An 18,677-nucleotide genomic window follows, 5' to 3' on the forward strand; every position below is an offset into this window, starting at 1 on the left:
TAGCTTCAGCTAATCCCCAAATTATTTCAAGCAATTGTTAAGAATAAACTTTATAGTTTAATTAAAAACCATATTTCCCTGCATTAGCATGGTTTTATGAGCGGTAGGTCTACTGCCACTAATTAGGCAATTTGTACAAATTAGTCACTTGATTGTTTAGAAAATCGCATTCAAGTGGATGTAATCTACACCGATTTTTTAAAGGTGTATGATCGGGAACAACTTAATGTTCTCTTGAAAAAAATTAAATTGCTTGGCTTCCGCTCGAATCATCTAAAATGGAGCAGAAGCTATTTGGTTGGACGAAGACAATATGTTAAAATTGGTGATGTTCTTTCCAATGAAATACAACATTTTTCCAGTGTACCACAAGGTGGTCATCTTGGTCCACTCCCTTTCATTTTGTTTATAAATGATTAACCGAATTGTATTTAAAGTTCTAGTCTTTTTTATGCTGATGATCTCAAGATTTTTAGTTCTGTAAATTCTTCATCAGATGCTAGTAAAATTCAATCGGATATTGATAATATTACCAAATGGCGTTTTATAAATGGTTTAAATTTGAATCTAAAAAGTGTAGTATTGTTACGTTTTATAAAATAAAGGATCCGATATGTTTTGATTACAAAATTGAGAATAGATTTTTAATGAGGTTAACAAATCAAAAGGATCTTGGTGTGATTTTTGACTCGAATATGAATTTTTATCTCCAAATTTATTATGTTATTTCAAAAGCTAACGCCATGTTGTGATTTATTTCAAGAACTTCTAAGTCATTCGAAGATCCTTATACTTTAAAACCTCTTTTTGTATCCCTTGTAAGACCTTTACATGAATATTGTTGCATAATATGGAATCCCGCTACACAATCAAGTAAAGATGTATTGAATTTGTTGTAACCTCTCAAAAAACAAAAGGAATATGAAATAAAAATTGAAGCTGGTTTTATTGATATTTAAAAATTTAACAAAAATTGATGCTGTAAGAATAGTATTGTTTTTATACGGTTATTTTTATACATAGAACTTCAAACATTAACAAGAGATGTTTTAACAACACATTCAAATATTTTGTATTTAGCTGACAGCAATACATTTTGGTTTGAGAAAATATTCCTCCATGTCATATTCAGAAAGCTTTGCGAAGACTTTGCCTTTTCAATGAGATGATTTTTGAAATCCATCGTTTTGTTCAATTTCACACCCAAATAATTGTAATCTTTAGTGATTTCAAGACGATGACCATTGAAGCACCAACCTTCTCAAACCAAACTGTGAGAAGATCTTATAAATACCATGATTTTGGATTTTTCAATATTTATTGCAAGTCCCCATGTATTGCAGTATGCTGACAACCGATTCATCATATGCTGCAAGTTTTCTGGTGACTCTGAAAGGATCACTAGATCATCTGCATAGAGTAGAACATTGATTGTAGTGTCAGCTATCCGAATCCCACCATTAAGATATTTGCCAATATCGTTAATGAACAACGCAAACCGCAAATTATCAATTATCACGTCAGGTTTTAGAGAAAAAAACCTTTTATGATTCGTAAAGAAAAATTATATTTTAAGGCTATTCAAATACATGATTTTCTTTTTCAATACAATTCCTGATAATTTTCCAAGTTTACAATTCCTTACATCAATATTCAGTCTTATTTAATAGAATTCGCTTAACAGATGAATAGTTATACAGTGAATAAGGATTTATGTAGGCTCTATGTAACGTTGCGAAAATTCCTATTTATAAAAAATTCTGTTATAAATTTTAGTTATACAATGCTTATATCAAAGTAAGTACCAAAATGTCTATAAAATCAGCTTGTTGTCATAACAACTAAAATATAACAAAATAATTCCAATTATTTTTATGATATTCTCTTTCGAAAATCTATATTTGTTTTAAATTCTTCGTTTCTTCGGCTCACGAGCTACACTGGAGAGGCATTATTGTTTTTATTTTAATTTCAAAAATAGAGGAGAGAAATCAAAATGACGTTTACGAAATAATTCCTTATGTAGGCTCTATTCAACCTCAAAACGCGTTTAGCTTATTATGGGACTATGCAACCTTGTATAAGTTTTATAAATAGCACTTTTGCGTTTAGACGCATTATAGAGATTACATAACTTTATGTAGGCTCTATACAGCGTTTTTAAATAAGACTGATTCTGTTTAAAATGTTCACTAACTAGTTAAAATGGCATACCTGTTGTATTAGATAAGTTTAAAGGTGAAATTCGAATTCTGTTTTTATACTTACAAAAAACCTACTGTTGTCGACCAGTGTAAAACATATCTTGAATTTGATAATTAGTAATTATATAAATGTATTCTTCTGATGAAATTCAGCTGACAGTTAGCACAGTTACGGCTGTTTACAATTAACAAACACAATTTCCCAATATTTTACCATCTGTTGCATTCAAAAAACCAAAATGTCTCTTTTTCGAAACTAACGCCATCTATAACAATTACTTCGACTTTGACGTTTTATTATTGTTTTCATTAAATAAATTCATGAACACCACAAAATTTTGTTTGACTAAAATCGATTTTAAATTAATTAATTACTTAAATTAAATTAAAATAAAAAAAAATCATGAGTATCGGCGTGTGTTCTTACTCAAACAGTGATCCACTGGACATAAATAATTAACTGCCATTAGAAATTTTCCAGAGAACGACGGTTCCCCTACATACAATGGATCTGGAGTTAAGCTCGGAAGCTCTTATTGGGTCGTTGTTCGCCTTAGCTGCTTTATTTGCATTCTGCAGAAGTCTCCTGATCGAAGACGTAATATGTATTCCAAGAAAATCTCGTCATAGTTGGAAATCGATTCGAATATTAGACCGGGTAAGTATCAAAAGCAGACCATTTTGACTTTCTATTAAGTTGTGATAAAGTGAAATAGAAATAAAACATTTCTGGCTTTAGTCATGTTTTTGTAGTATATGCGAGATTCTTTTACAATCATCAACTGGACACTTCTGCGATTGTTGTGGAATATTTGCAGACGCCACATGCACAAAGAAGGCTGACAATGAATTCAAATGCAAAGAGAAATGGCTGAAGAATGAAAAATCGATGAAACATTTGTGGGTCAGAGGTTCGGTTGGTTCCACATGACTGGGTTTTCTAGTTGTTTTTGAGTGCTTATTGATGGTTTGTTTTATGTTCAGGCAATCTCCCGCTTAATTGTGAATGTGATGCATGCAAAGATGGCATCGACTACCAGGCTGAGGCGGGGTTGTTTGGTTATCGTTGCTGTTGGTGTCAGAGAGCTTATCACAATAACTGCTTTAAACGTGTTGACCTGAAGGCAGAATGCGATTTGGGTGAATTCAAAGACCTGATATTCCCCTCCTATTGTATTGAAGCTGCCCGTACTAGAGAATCAGTGCGATTGCACCTGACGGGCATAAAACCGCCCGAAATTGAAAATTGGGCACCTCTGATTGTGATCGCAAATACAAAATCTGGCAGTAGCACCGGTTCGGATGTGGTGTCGCTGTTGAAAGGATACTTGCATCCATTGCAAGTTATGGAGTTAGGCAGTCGCGGACCACAGGATGCCTTGCAATGGGCTGCCAAATCCAGCCCTAGACCGTGTCGAATTTTAGTAGCTGGTGGAGATGGAACTGTTGGTTGGGTTCTGAACACTATTTACATGTTAAACATTAAGGTGACATATAGAGTTTATTTTTTTCTTCTGCAACTTATTGCTACCTTATTGTTTTAGCCAATTCCCTCGATTGCAATATTGCCCCTTGGAACCGGCAATGATCTATCGCGAGTTTTAGGTTGGGGAGCGCAGCCACCTTCTGAACTTGAACCCAGAAAAATACTGCGTGATGTAAGTAAATATTTATATAAATAAACACATTTTTATTGGACCCAATCTTTTCTTAATAGATTCAAAGTGCCAAATCTATTAACATGGATCGTTTTGATCTAAAAATTGAAACTTTTGGATATCGTCTGCCAATTAAACGATCTCCAATAAAAACTGTCTATGTCTACAATTACTTCAGCATCGGAGTAGATGCACTTGTTACATTAGGCTTTCACGAAACTCGTGAATCTCGGTTTTACGTCCTAAGTAGTCGAATATTTAATAAAGTAAGTTTATTAATTTTATTATTTTCAATTCACATTTCGTTAATAAATAAATTATTTCTTTTACTTAGTTTATTTATTTTGGTTATGGAACACAACAAATAATTCAGCGTGATTGTGAAAGAATTGAGCAAAAACTTGATCTCTACTTGGATAATAAACTTATCGATTTGCCTGAGCTGCAATCAATTGTGTTCCTAAATATTGACTCGTGGGGAGCTGGTTGTAAACTTTGTGGTAACTTTCTTTTAAAATTACTAAGTTTGATTTTTCGTTTTTTTTTGGCTAGTTGAGCAAATGAATGTTTTTAAAGAACTTATTTTAAAATGCACCCGGAATTATTCCCATTTTCAAAATTTTGAAACGTGGGTAGTATCGAAAATATGTAAATGTCAAGAATATGTAATATGTAAATATCAAGAATTAGATTTTATACCTTTACCTGTAACCCGAGTGATCAGGGAAGAGCGTTAAAGTGATTCTCGAAACATACTTTATCATGGTGACATGGCAAGAATCTTTTATGATTATTTTTTTAATATAAGTACTGGTACCATCGTTAATGCAGGTATTGTTAACTCCACCTTTAAATGGACTGAAGCTCGTTTCAAAGAAAATGTTCGGTCTAGAAGTTTATTTTTCTCACCTTTTTTCTCTTTTAAAATCTACATAGCTATTCAAAATCAAAATAGTTCCTTTTCTGAGGCTTTATGCTAAATTGGTTTCATTCTTGCCTTAAAAATAGAAAACAGATTGTCAAAATAGGTGGCAACTTCAGTGAAATAAAAAATATTAACATAGGAGTCCCGCAAGGTTCTGTCTTAGGTCCAATATTATTTCCTATTTATATTAATAGTATATTTGCTCTAAATTTAAAGTAGTTGGCTTTGCTGATTCCACTTTGCTTGATTTGTTTTCAGACATAAATTATGACTAAGAGTTATTAAGACATTGAGAAAACAAGAATTAAGTTTTTCAAATCACTTGCTGTATATTTGAGGAAGATCCCACTATATAGTATCTCTTGTTGTACCTCCGCAGATATACAAGCTAATGCGTTGCTAAATAATATGCACTCCAAACTGTTTTGTTATTGAACTCGTTACTGAGATTAAATATCTTGAAATAAATAGGGCCTCACCCAACAAACTTCTCCATCTAGCTCGGTCCCTAGCTAGATGTTACCAGTTTCGTACTCAGAGTTGGTGAGGTCACCTTCCACTAGTCCGCGCCACCTGATCCGAGGTGTTCCTCTACTGCGCTCTCTCATGGTCGTGCATTCGTAGACTTTCCGGGCCGGAGCATTTGTTTCCATGCACTCTACGTGACCCAGCCATCTCAATCGTTGGACTTTTAACCTTTTGGCTAAGTCTGCGTCGCTGTATAGCCCGTACAGCTCGTCCATCCATCGTTCCATCTTCTCCTCCACTCCCCTTCGATGGATACGGGAGCGTAGATCACACAAAGAACTTTTCTCTCGAACCGACCCAAAGTGCTTTCATCCGCTTTTGTCATAGTCCATGCTTCTGCACCGTATAGCAGAACGGGGATGATAAGGGTCTTATAAAGCGACACTTTGGCCCCTCAATTGCTTTCTTAGCCCAAAGAAATAGCAGAAGAAGATTTTATAGGCAATGTTAAGTAGACTGATTCTTCTATAGTTGGTGTAGTTTAGAGGGTCTCCATTTTTTGGGATGATCTCAATGAAATCAATAACATTATCAGGATTCTTATCTAATGTGTTATGTTTTAAAGTCAGTAAACAAATAAGTTTTAAGATAATAGTTTTATTAATCAAGTAAAATAGAATAAGAATCAAAATTAGTAAATTTAGTTTATATTTAAGATGGCTGACAATTCAGAAGTCACGTCCTTCCTGGTAGAGATCACAAAGCTGACTGACTTCCTTCTTCCATTCTCTTCGTATTCGCGATTCAAAAAGTAGTTGGTTTGGCGTTGCCAACATCCCTCTGTGTTGAATTAAAGATCAAGGCGAATCGGAGGACGCCTTATCCTTGTAGACCTGCGTAGTACAGGACTGGTTAACTCTTCTAATCTTGATGCAGTGGAGTCTTGAAGTTCATCTTCATTGCGTTCAATCGGGTTTCTAGTTGCTTCAGAATTGGGACTAGTAGAAACGTCTTCAGTAGTGGGTTGAATATCATCAGGCTCAAAATTTGTTGGATATGAGTCGACCGTAGGCATATCTTCAGTAAAACGTTGCTTCAGCTGATTTGAGTGAGATCTTATCAATTGGTTTCGTCGATTTGTTTGAATTAGAACGTTATACAACACTTGGCCTATTCTTTCGATAATCACACCAGAACTCCAAAACATTTTGTTACGCTGGAATGTCTTTGCAAATACTTTATCACCTGCTTTGAAGTATCTTGGTATCGCCCCGTGTTTTTTGTTGAATGCTTCTTCCATAGATGAATTCTTCATTAGATCTGTTGTTGTTTTCGGTTTCAATAAATCCAAAGGAGTTGAAAGTTTTCTACCGATGAAACATTCAGACGGTGATTTACCCTCAGATGCGCTTGGATTAGGTGTAGCACGATACTGGGAAAGGAATACAAGCAAGTTTGCTTTGTCATCCGTGGAGTACTCGGTATATGATTTAGCTAGAGCTCTTTTTATGATGTCAACAAAGCGCTCAGCTTGCCCATTGGACTGCGGGTGGTAAGGTGGTGTTCTGATATGCTGAATTCCCCTTTCATCGCAAAATCTTTTGAAATTGGAGCTGGTAAACTGTGTACCGTTGTCAGACACAATTGTTTTTGGTTGACCATATCTGCTCACAAATTCGTGTAGTTGATTTATTATTTCAGTTGTTGTTATTGTCGTTATTTGCGCTACTTCTGGCCATTTGGAATAAGAATCTACCATTACTAAGTAATATTTACCTCGAACTGGTCCACCGATGTCTATGTGAATCCTCTCCAAGGGTTCATGTGGTACTGGCCAAGAACTGAGTTCTGTTTTTGTCGGAGATTTTGCAACGGATGCACAATTTTGACACTGTTTGACATGGTTCTCGATGTCAGTATCGATTTTGGGCCAGTAAACGTATGATCGTGCTATGGATTTCATGCGCTGTATTCCTTGATGGCCTCTGTGTAGCTGTTTCAGGATCCTTCGTTGAAAAATGGCAGGAATAATAACTCTATCTAATGTCATAAGGCAGTTATCTACTATGGTGATGGTTTCATGTCGGTTGAAAAATGGAATGACATCTAAAGGAAGGTTCTTCGAAGACTTTGGCCAACCATTTTCAATGCAATTGAAAATTTTGAGAAGCGTAGTGTCTTTGCTTGTTTCTTTTCGTACCATGTTGAGTGTGACTGGCAGGTGAACAATGTTGTCTTCAAGAATGGTTTTTATTTCACTTTCGATTTGTGCCACTATGAAATCTTCTTCGATCTGTTGCTTTTGTCCATCGATGAGTCTTGACAAAACATCAACATTTCCAAATTCCTTTGTAGAAACATGTTGTATTTGGAAATCATAGCTCATAAGAATGAGAGCCCATCTCTGCAACCGGTTGGCGGTGTGTGTAGGAATACCCTTTTTTGAACCAAATATTTTGAGAAGCGGTTTATGATCCGTAAGAAGAGTAAATTGACGACCATAAATCATTTTGTGGAACTTTTTACATGCGAAAACGAGAGCAAGACCCTCCTTCTCAATTTGACTATAACGCTTCTCTGAAAGTGTGAGTGCGCGTGAGACATGGTATATTACTTTTTCTGTTCCATCAGGCATTTTGTGGAAGATTTGAGCACCGATGCCTACCATTGAAGCGTCTGCTGCTACGAAGATTGGAATTGTTGGATCGTAGTGTGTAAGCAGTAGGTCGGAAAGTAAAATTTCTTTAAATTTCTTGAAGGCACTTTCACATTTGTCGGTCCATTCCCAGCTAGTGTCTGCTTTCAGCATTTCATCAAGCGGATGTCGAAGCTGTCTCATGCTAGAAATGAATTTTCCATAATAATTCACTGCACCCAGGAAAGAACGTAGTTCAGAAATGTTGGTTGGTCTTGGCATACGTTGAATGGAATCGATTTTTGCTGGATCTGGACGAATTCCATTGGCATCGATTATGTGTCCAAGATATTTGATGGATGTCTTAAATAATTCACATTTTGACCAGTTGATGGTAAGGCCATGATCATTAAGACGTTTTATGACTTCCATAACAACGTTGTAGTTCCCGTGCAATGTTTTTGTTGCGATGTAGATGTCGTCAAGGTATGCAGCGACTCCATCAATGCCTTGCAAAATTATTTCAATTGCTCTTTGAAACAGTCCGGATGCTGGCTTCGATCCAGGAGCTAAACGATTCATCAAGAAGAGTCCCTTGTGTGTGTTCATGGTGAGAAGTTTCTTCGAATCATCATCTACCTCAAATTGCATGTATGCATCGGAAAGGTCAATGTTGCTAAATATTGTGCAATTTGATGTCTTAGCAAACATTTCATCCGGAGTAGGAATTGGATGAGCATTTGGTTCCAAGCAGTTGTTTAAACCTGTGGAGTAGTCTGGACAGATACGAATTTTATTGTTAGGTTTACGTACCACGACAATAGGTGCTGCCCAATCTGAGTGTGTGATTGGTGTTATGATACCAGAGTTTTCTAGTCTCTTCAATTCAGCTTCCACTAGATCTGCAACTCCATATGGAACATCACTTTTTGGAATGTAAACGGGCTTGGAATCAGGTTTTAGCTCTAACCGCAATTGAAATTTGGTACAGTGGCCTGTTTTTGAAGAAACCACATCCGGAAACTTTTGCTGGACCTCTTTGAGAACTAAATCCTTACTCATATCTGCTGTGATTGCGTTGCAAATAGAGTTTATGGGTAAGTTCCAGTAGCCAAATTTTTCAATTAGGTCAATTCCGAAAATATTTAAACTGGGAAGACTTGTTACATAAACTGTAGCTATTTTTACTTCGTTCTTGTGCCGGATTTGTGTAGTGAACATGCCGATGAGTGGAAGTATATTTCGTGATGCATCTGATGCGCTGCGCTTACATGGCTGTAGATTAGGACGACCCAATTTAATCCAGTTTGTTTTCGAAATAATCGTGATGTCTGCTGCTGTATCGAATTGAAGTTTAATTTGCTTCGCAGATATTTCGACTGTGACAAACTTTCGGTCCGAAGTGTAGTTGCCAACACAATGTATGGTGCTATGCGGACTTGATTTTATAACATTTTGCCTGAAGGCTTGCTTTTTGTTGCTGTTGAATTTGTTGTTAGCGTTTTTGGGCTTTGCTGTGTTGGGCCTTGAGGTGTTAGGTGAATCCCCTTGTGTTTGTTTCTGGAAACATGCACAATAGCCATCCTTATGCCCTTGCTTGTTACAAATGTTGCACTTGTGTTGTGTATATGTGCAATCTTTTACAAAATGCATGGCACCACATTGCCAACATGGTCTTCTTGGTGCGTCGATACGTTTATGCTGAACTTTTTGATGATCACTAATGCTGTTGCTTGAAAATTGATTGTGAGTGTTTTTTTTAGAAGAAACAGCATTGATGGCTGTATCTTTTGCTTCTAAAAGGTGCGAATCACTTTTCACTATCAATATTCGTTGAGTCTCTGTGATCAATTTTTCTAGTGTTATTTCAGCATCTGTATCAAGCATTGTAAGTAATTTGCTACGAATGTCATTATAAGTGGATGAATTTAATCCAATTATAAAGATCAAACATTTAAATTGATTTGTCGACATGGCTGCATGCTTAAAATGCTCGCATTGCTTGTTTACTTTGCCTGCATAGGCAATAAAATCTTCAGCATCATTTTTGGTAATTTGTAAGCATTTGTAGCGAATGCTGAACAGCGATTCTTTCGTGTCAAACAGCTTCTTGAGTTCTGTGACTGTGTCCTCGAATCTAAGTTCTTGTGGTTTTCTTGGCAAGATACAATCTGCATACCGTTCATAAACTTGTTGACTAAGTCTACGTAACAACAACCGTACTTTCGAATCATCTGGAAGCGTTTTTGCATCCTCTTTGAAATGCATTTCGTAGCGACCGTACCAATGTGAAAAAGTGCTGTTATTTTCAGGCTCATACCTAAACTCGTGTATGCTTTTTCCAATTACATCCATCAATGCTTCTTGTTGTCCAGCTTGAAGTTGTTGCTGTGGTGCCTGTGAAGCTTTGTTGGAGGAATTTTCCATTAGTTTGGTGAGCTTTTCAATTAGATGTTGTTGGCGCTCAGCAGCCTCCTGTTGCTGTACTAAAAGCTTTCCAACCACTGAATCAAGTGATGTAGACATGATTTTTTTTTTTTTTTTTTTTTTTTTTTGTGTACCGCGTGTAATTACTTTAAATCCTCGTCGCCACTTTGTTATGTTTTAAAGTCAGTAAACAAATAAGTTTTAAGATAATAGTTTTATTAATCAAGTAAAATAGAATAAGAATCAAAATTAGTAAATTTAGTTTATATTTAAGATGGCTGACAATTCAGAAGTCACGTCCTTCCTGGTAGAGATCACAAAGCTGACTGACTTCCTTCTTCCATTCTCTTCGTATTCGCAATTCAAAAAGTAGTTGGTTTGGCGTTGCCAACATAATGTTTAGTTTACTCTTTTTTCCCTTCAATAAATAAAATAAACACTTCTTAATGTAATTTTTTTTATTTTAATTTATTGAACCATACAAAAGTTATATTCATTTGGCTTAATTCTGACATAAATAATATTTAACAATAACTTAAATTAAAACATTTGTTAGCACAAAGGGGGCCTAACTTTATACATTGCTGAATTACAAAAATTAACATGTGTTTAACATGAAGTCGATAAAAGTGTCGTTGGCGAGGTTCAACTCGGGTTGTTCAGTCCCGTTGTCCTGATGGAGTTTGGTTGGGTGTGGCGGCGTTCAGCGGCGGTAGTATGCTGACTCCAGGCCAGCGTAGAAGGTGGCGTCGTCGTCAGTGGGGAGTTTGTCCAAGATATCCATACCACAAAAGTATCTCGGGTGTCGTTCCTGATTGGTCATCCTTCTCATTAATTGGTTAGGGTGGCTGGCGACTTTGGTGATTATCTTCCTTGCTGCCTGTGCAAGCAACTGGTCAAGTGGCTTTATTTCAGCTTTTTCGTAGACTACGATTGCTATAGTGCTTCTGTCGTTGACGGTCGAATTGTAGATTGTGCATATCCTTAGTATCTTCCTCTCGAAGACTTTAAGTTTTTAAATTGCAGTTTTCGATATGGTAAACCATATCGGAAAATTGTAGGTGATAACCAGTCTTAGCAGTTGTTTGTATATCAACAGTTTCGTTGGTTTACTCAATCCAGTTTTCTTCTTTAAGAGAGGATGAACTCGATGGAGTGTGATGTTAGCTTTCGTTATCACAGCCTTAGAGTGTGGGTTGAAGCGCAGCAGCTCATTGAAGTGTAATCCTTGATCCATCCGGGAACGTCAGAACAAGGTTTCGGGCCACTGCCGCCGAACTACAGCGGCTGTTGTTGGTGACGGGTCTCCAGAAGCATACCAGTTTCGATATGGAGTATTTATCCTTATTCCCCAGTTCTGGTAGTACTCGTAAAGTCTGCTTATGTGTGCTTCACTCTTCGGGCTGCGATCGTAGGAAACATAGAGGACGAATAGGTGAGTGAGTCATCCGCAAACAGCAATTTCTTACAATCCGATGGCACTGGCTGGTCAGATGTCATCATTCTGTAAAGGAACGGTCCAAGTTTCGATCTTTGGGCGACTCCAGTCTTCACGTCTCTTATCGTTGACTTGCAACTATCTATTTCTATAAAGAAGTTTCCGAAAGAAAGAAAGGAAAACAAATTTTTTATTATTGGCTGTGGGATATTAAAAATTTGGAGCTTATGAGAAAGCATCCAACTTTTGCTCGGTGGCCATTGAGAGCAGCCGTGAAGTCGGACTGAAACTTTAGAAGTGGATGGATCGTTGAGTGAGCTTGTTGGAATCTAAACTGCATGTCGGGGATGATGCTATGCTCGTTGCAGAATTTCTTCAGTCTCCTTAAAATGATTTATTCCAGAATTTTGCTGATGTTGTCGAGGAGTGAGACTGGCCTGTAGTTGGAGATCATAGTGGTACTGCCTTGTTGTAGCCGTTGTTGATGCAGTTATTTATGATAATAGTCAAGAATATCATAAAAACTTGCGGAAGTCTTTTCAGGATATAGTTGGAAATCCCGGCCATTCCAGTTGACTTCTTCGGCTTTAAGTTGTTAATGATCTCAGCTATCTCCTCAGGATTGCAGAATTTATGGGTATTAACTGGTTCATCGGCTTCTTCTTAATGTAAAATTATGTCAAATCCTTTTTTATCTAGAATTTCTTTCGGTACTTTCGATTCTTGTCTTTGGTAACAGATTTTACCTTCTTCTTATCTACCAAGTGGAAAACACTTAAATATGATTATTTAATATAAGTTAAATAATTATATTATAAATTATGCTAAGTTAATTTTGTTAAGTTTAAATTTTAAATGTATTATATATTTAATATTCTATTTTTATAAGAAGAAAATAAAATTTAAAAAATAATTCGACGATGGGAAAAATTCCGAAAGACATTTTGTTCATTATAGCTCTTTTAAAGAAGCATAAGAAAAATATACATACATCGTATTTGTTTAAAACTTCTTTCTATTTAGAAATAAGCAACGCAGATTCCAACGTCAAAATAATCAATTCCATCTCGGATGGTGTTATGGAAGTTTTTGGTATAGTCTCCTCGTTTCATATGGCTCAACTACAGTGTGGTATTAGCAAACCAGTTCGTATAGGTCAAGCAAAACAAATCAAAGTGAGTAATTAAAAAACAAAGGTTTCGATCAAGTGATCAAAGTTATTCTTATTCTCTTTTAGATTCACTTGAAAGAAACATGTCCAATGCAAGCAGATGGTGAACCATGGAAACAGGGACCTTGTGATATTTTACTTCAATCAAGAAGCCAAGTCCGAATGTTAAAATACAATACAAGCCAAACTAAGAAATTAACTTCCACCGTTTGAAATTAAATTATTTGTTTTTGTTTTCTTTTTGTGTTTAAGAATTATTGTTATATTTTCTTTGTCAATGTCTTCTGTGTAAGGTACTTAAATGTTTGTTTTGTTTTTATTTATTGTTGTAAGGGTTAACTCAATAACTTATTTCACTCCTAGATTTTGTATTAATAACGCAACGTAGGGCATTATTTCTTATATATATATAAATGTGTATTGTAAATCTTTTCATGTTTTTTTTTAAACTTATGAGTCTCGATTAATTTATATGAAAATATATAAAATCTTACGTGAAATTAGCTATCAATGAATTTATTATTTTAATTAGATGAAGATTTGTATTAAAATAAAGATCTGGGTAATACCTAAACAATTCAAATTTCGGCCGTTAATTTTCTGTGTCACTTTACTCAAATAACAAAAATTAATAATTGAACCTTTTTTGTTTGTTTAAAAGAAAAGAAGAAGCTATCGTCTATTTAATTCCATTGAATTTTTTGAGTACCACTAAAACTTTTGAAAAGTATGTGTTTAACTTTGAAGTTGGTATATTGAATTTAAAGACAATGGACAGGTGTCAGGCAACATGAGGGACTTCGTTCGCAGTCTTCATTCTTTGAACGTAAACTTTGACCAAGGAAACTAGTTAGTTTTTCAAGTGTCATGAATTACAAATTCAGAACTTTACTTCGCAAACTTCTACATCAAGTAGTACAAAAAGTACCAACGAAATTATTGTCTACAAAACTAACCTCAGGAAAGCTACAAGTCCATCACGATTTGTATTTTTTATTGTAGAGAAATATTACTTATTTCTTTTCCAAATTTACAAAAAGCAATAAATGAAGTTGTGGAGAAAATAAATAAATCATAGAGTAATAAAGTTCACCTTTCAGTTGATTGAAAAAACATGATCAATTGTCAATTTGACAGAATTTAACTTGACTTGATAGTAAGGGAGATTTTTCTTGACTAATTTTCCAGTAAAATATCCAATAAAGTTGCCTTTTTGTCAGCTGGCCAATCAGATACTAGAAACCCTGCTTTCAAGTCCTTTATGTAGTCTGAACCTACCCAATTTCTATATTTATACTCAAGTTAGTTTGGATCGAAGTGGCTCTTCTGTAATGGCAAGGACACACTCAGGTTTCGTTGTGATGCCATACTATTCTTAAGGCATTTTTCTGGCTCAATGAAACCAATTGGAGTTGCTTATGAAACGTGAAATACTAATTGTTTTGTTATTGTGATCGTTTGCATCGTATAGAAGCATTCTAATAGGTAGGTCTTACTTTTTTTAGCTAGAGCAGGGCATGTACAGGGAAATTGAGAAACTGTTTTTTTCCTCCTCTATACAGCTTCTGTAAAAGAGAATAAGCATCAGCCGTGTTTAGTGCCTGGTTATGACACATTTTATCGAGCTTACATGCAATCTGCTCAAAGTTCTGGTGTTGTGCCGTTTTGTTTATGGTTCACCATCCTCCAGGGACCTTCCTCGCTTTGGCGGTGAGTTTAAACCATTCGATACGCACGACTTACTGCAGATTTGGAAGGTCTGTCGTTCATTTTGCTCTTGTTGACAGGTGTACATAACTTTACCACTAATGGAAATAGGTATCGCAGCCTTCCTTATCCTGCTGCTACTAACAACAAAAGAATTACCCATATTCAACTTCTTTGTTGTGCTACCATTTGATCCTAATGTTTATAGTATATTTAGCGTGACTTCGTCAAAAAGATGCTAATGTATTCAACTTCACGTTCTTTTGGACAGGTCGTTTGTATATATGTGATTTTAGTTAAGCCTTTGACAATTTCAAAGCTAAACGGTTTAAAAAAAATTGGATCTTCGGATTAATTTGTTGTTAATATTGGCGGCCCTCAGGGAACCCATTTGGGTGCAATTTTATTTAAAAATGACTAAATACACTTCTGACTGTTTACTTTTGCAAGAAGACTTGTTAATATTTACCGAATGGTGCAATAAAAATCGTTTCGTTTTAAATGTTAATAAGTTAAGACTCTGTGTTTTCTGACTTAGGTGTTTCAATATTTTTGTTCATAAACCGATTTTTTATAGTTTTTTATGTTGTTTTGATTTGGGTATCTAAGGTCGGGATTCTGTTGAGATTCCCGGCTGCGATAACGGCGGGGAAGCAAGCTTTGATCCATTTGACTGAGGTTCCGTATCATCTTCTGGCTGGGACTCCATATTTCATTTTTTTAAATAATAGTGAGTCGTAGTAAGAGCCCAACAAGACTTTGTTTTCGGCCGTAGCACCAGATCTTCCAGCTCCATTGCACTTCGTACACTCTTTTCTTTATATCCGGAACAGTCAGTTCCATGTCTGAAGAAAATTCGGCACATAGCTGTTTGCCAATGTCTCCCAGAGAGGTGGCCTGTTGTGAATACAATTAAATAATTTTCCGTGAACTTTATGGTATAATTGACCCGACAACGGACGAAAAATCCAAACATGTTTGGATTATGTCGGTTACTATCCGGCGTCATAGGACGTTGCCGCTTTTAGTGGTGTATGCGCTCCCTTTTCTTTCTATATGTTTGGTTCGATCGGCCGACAACGCCCGAGCGAAATTCGGCTGATGACGGATTAGGTGTACGCGAGCCATTACGTTCATAAGCTTCTCTTTGTTTTATATGGAAAACGATACAAATAAATCATAGAAGGTATTTGAAATATTTTCACATTTGGCTTAATGGGTCAATCTTATCTCTATCAGTTCGAAGTCTGTTAACATTTAGTTTTAATCGTACAAGCTTAAGACTAGAACAATTGTATAAAGTAGATCAATCTACAGTGCAAATAGGAACCTCAATCATTTTGATTTCAATATTTAATAAATTTTACTTTTGTAGGTATAATCTATGTATAAATAATAATCTAAAACGCATTCAATTTAAAACTATATGTTCTTTAACAACTTAGAATAATTATTTTAGATTATAAGTATCGTTATGGTAGTATTTAACGAATTGAAATAAATAACTAAGTCACAAAGAAAAGTAGGTCCGCCTGTACGCATTATACAGATGACGCTAGATAAGACAACTGCACTGCTAATAACAATAATCAGTGACTTATTTTTCTAGCATAGAAACCAAAACTTGGAGGAATGTACTCAGGAGTAGCTGTTTTATTTTTCGACGAGTAAACGACAAAGGCTTCCTTAGTGAACTGTTTACGCCTTAATCTGTCGATTAGTCTTCCCAGTGTTACACAAGTTGTCGAGATACTCTGACCAACGAACATTTGCATGTTGCCACATCGATGAAAGCTAAAATGTTGAAATTATACCAAAAATAAAACATAAATTGCGCCAGGCATCAACAAAAGCATTCAATGTTTTAGTTAATTTTATTCATTGAATTCTTACAGCATATGAATCGTGTTACTTAGTACAGACTAACTACATCCGAAACAGAACGAATAAAACCGCGATTCTCGAAAAAAGAGCTATTTATATCACCAAGGGATAAAGGATTTGTTTTTTGTTTTTTTGCGTTAAGTTGTGTTGACTTGAAATACAATTTATATTCATTGTTGTTTTGGGTGTTAATTAATTTGTTGATCAAAAGGCGGGTAAAATGCAAATTATAGTGAAACAAAGTGAATTGCACACCGTTCCGCTTATAACATTGTCAGCTCCATAATTGCATTGACAATATCGTTATTATTATTCTTGAGGGCTCGAATTGCTTTGGCTCTTGTGGTATTCGCCTGTGTGATAACAAGTTCAATATCCTTTTCATCAACTCCAGTCTCATCGACCTCCTCTTCATCTTCTTCGGCAATTGGTGCCACGGAAGTTGTGGTTACGGTGTCTGATGCACCAGTAGCCGATTCTGGGGCCTTGAATTTCTCGGCAGCTGCTACTTGAGCTTGCTGTGAAAGATCTTCAATCTTTGCCTCTCCGAAGATGATGTATGTGTCACTGTGGGGGTTCTTGTATACATCTGGGTTGTTGATGACAAACAAGATGTTCTTCGACTTGCGAATGGTGACACGGTTCACTCCTTGAATCTGCTTCAGACCCAACTTCAGCATGATTTTACGAGCTTTTTTCTCACCACGGGATTGCTTGGCCTTTGATACCAAATCAATTGGCAATCCTGTTGCTCCACCACCGAGTTGAGTTGCTCCAGCTGTGGCGTCCTCCAACTCTGGGATGGTGTCTTCGGAATCGCTGTCGCTGGCGTCATCTTCAATACGAACAGCATTCTCAGAAGTTGCTGCTGGCTTGACTTCAGCTTGGGTGTCTGATTTAACTTCAGTGAGTTCTGGCATTTTCAAGGTTTAGATTTGATCGGCTGCTAATTAAAAATAAGAAAAAGATAATTACACCAAGTGTATTGATTACAAAGTAAGATGGAGAAGGGTAGGTATGCAACCCGGTCTTTTCATGATGATTTACATAAGAACCGATCGGGTTTTGAGGAATATTTTGTGCAAAAATGTACCAATATTGTTTAAAAAATAGATTTTGAATATCTTACAGGATTTTAAATGAAGGATGTTTAAAATATTTTTGGATAAATTACCTGAAAAAATTCACACCCTTCAGTGGATTACTGACGTTTTTGACAAAAGGATTTTTTCAGTTTTCATGTTGGTATCTCTTGAAAAAAAAATAGATTACTAGCTCTATCTGTTGTTCAGGTATGAAGTATTCGCTTATTAGGCGAAGCTTGCACGCGTTACAAATTTAAAAATAAATTCAATATTCTTGTGGACTACTTGCGTATGCAGCAATATTATTTGATTTATAATATTTTGTTTTTAAAGTAAAGAATTTAAGTGGACATATTTAGTGCTTAAAGAAAAATTTGTTTTTAGAGAAGTCAGAGTGAGGAACATTGTTTCCTCATATAACTTGTTCTCCTCCGGTGAGTGAGTGAGGTCGAAGATTTTAAGTGTTCGTGTTTATTTAAATTTTTAATCTTTACCTCAAAGTGAATTTTTTTTGTTAACATTGATTCTAATAACCAGTCTAAAATCTAATAAACAGTCTAAGATCTAAAGTCAAATCTCTTAAAGTATTTTGAAAGGTAGGATTTATAAATTCATTTAAGTTTCGCACGGTCAGAACAGGCAGCTATCTTCTCCTTTGCATGTGTGAGTAAATTGTATATGCTATCGAAACGAAAATGGGAGGAAATATCTCCATCTTAACTCCCCACAAGCAAAAAATCTACCCAACGAAAAAAAAATCCCAATAAAAACACAAATATGAGCACTTAATCGCAAATTAACGAAATCAAATCTATTGTTGATGGCTGCCTCACAGAACATTTGAAAAATATTTCAACTTAAGATGACATACGTGCTATCTCCGTCGATAGCACATATACATCTTACGGGACGTTTAGCTGCTGTTGAAAGCTATTGTGAAGCGCTTGAAACAATTGGAATTTTGACTAGAAACATCGCATGAAGAAATGGTTGTATTGCATTTGCCCCCAGATGAGAAAACTGACAAGGATAGTCAAGCAAAACAAACTTGTCTTAACCTTTTTGATCTAGATAT

At 35.7% G+C, this 18,677-nt stretch overlaps 2 protein-coding genes across 3 annotated transcripts; one reads left to right on the forward strand and one right to left on the reverse strand.

Moving 5' to 3' along the window:
• The first annotated feature begins 2,492 nt into the window (after nt 1–2,492).
• LOC129950301 (diacylglycerol kinase epsilon) lies at nt 2,493–13,441 on the forward strand. The gene is made up of 9 exons (XM_056062197.1): nt 2,493–2,619; nt 2,686–2,862; nt 2,944–3,115; nt 3,189–3,691; nt 3,749–3,862; nt 3,922–4,128; nt 4,197–4,362; nt 12,779–12,930; nt 12,993–13,441. The coding sequence occupies exons 1-9, from the start codon at nt 2,608–2,610 to the stop codon at nt 13,137–13,139; spliced, it is 1,650 nt and encodes a 549-aa protein (XP_055918172.1). The 5' UTR covers nt 2,493–2,607; the 3' UTR covers nt 13,140–13,441.
• A 3,047-nt stretch (nt 13,442–16,488) lies between these two features.
• On the reverse strand, nt 16,489–17,784 carry LOC129951590 (nascent polypeptide-associated complex subunit alpha). Of its 2 annotated transcripts, none has more exons than XM_056063831.1 (2): nt 17,692–17,784; nt 16,489–17,463 (listed from the first exon to the last, which is right to left on the reverse strand). In XM_056063831.1, the coding sequence occupies exon 2, from the start codon at nt 17,435–17,437 to the stop codon at nt 16,781–16,783; it is 657 nt and encodes a 218-aa protein (XP_055919806.1). In that variant the 5' UTR covers nt 17,438–17,463; nt 17,692–17,784; the 3' UTR covers nt 16,489–16,780. The 2 variants fall into 2 exon arrangements, with proteins under 2 accessions (XP_055919806.1, XP_055919807.1); XM_056063832.1 differs by having other exon boundaries at nt 16,489–17,460; nt 17,692–17,780.
• Between the last annotated feature and the right edge of the window lie 893 nt (nt 17,785–18,677).

Source organism: Eupeodes corollae, chromosome 3 (genome assembly GCF_945859685.1).
Source record: "Eupeodes corollae chromosome 3, idEupCoro1.1, whole genome shotgun sequence".
Classification (NCBI taxonomy): Eukaryota; Metazoa; Arthropoda; class Insecta; order Diptera; family Syrphidae; genus Eupeodes; species Eupeodes corollae.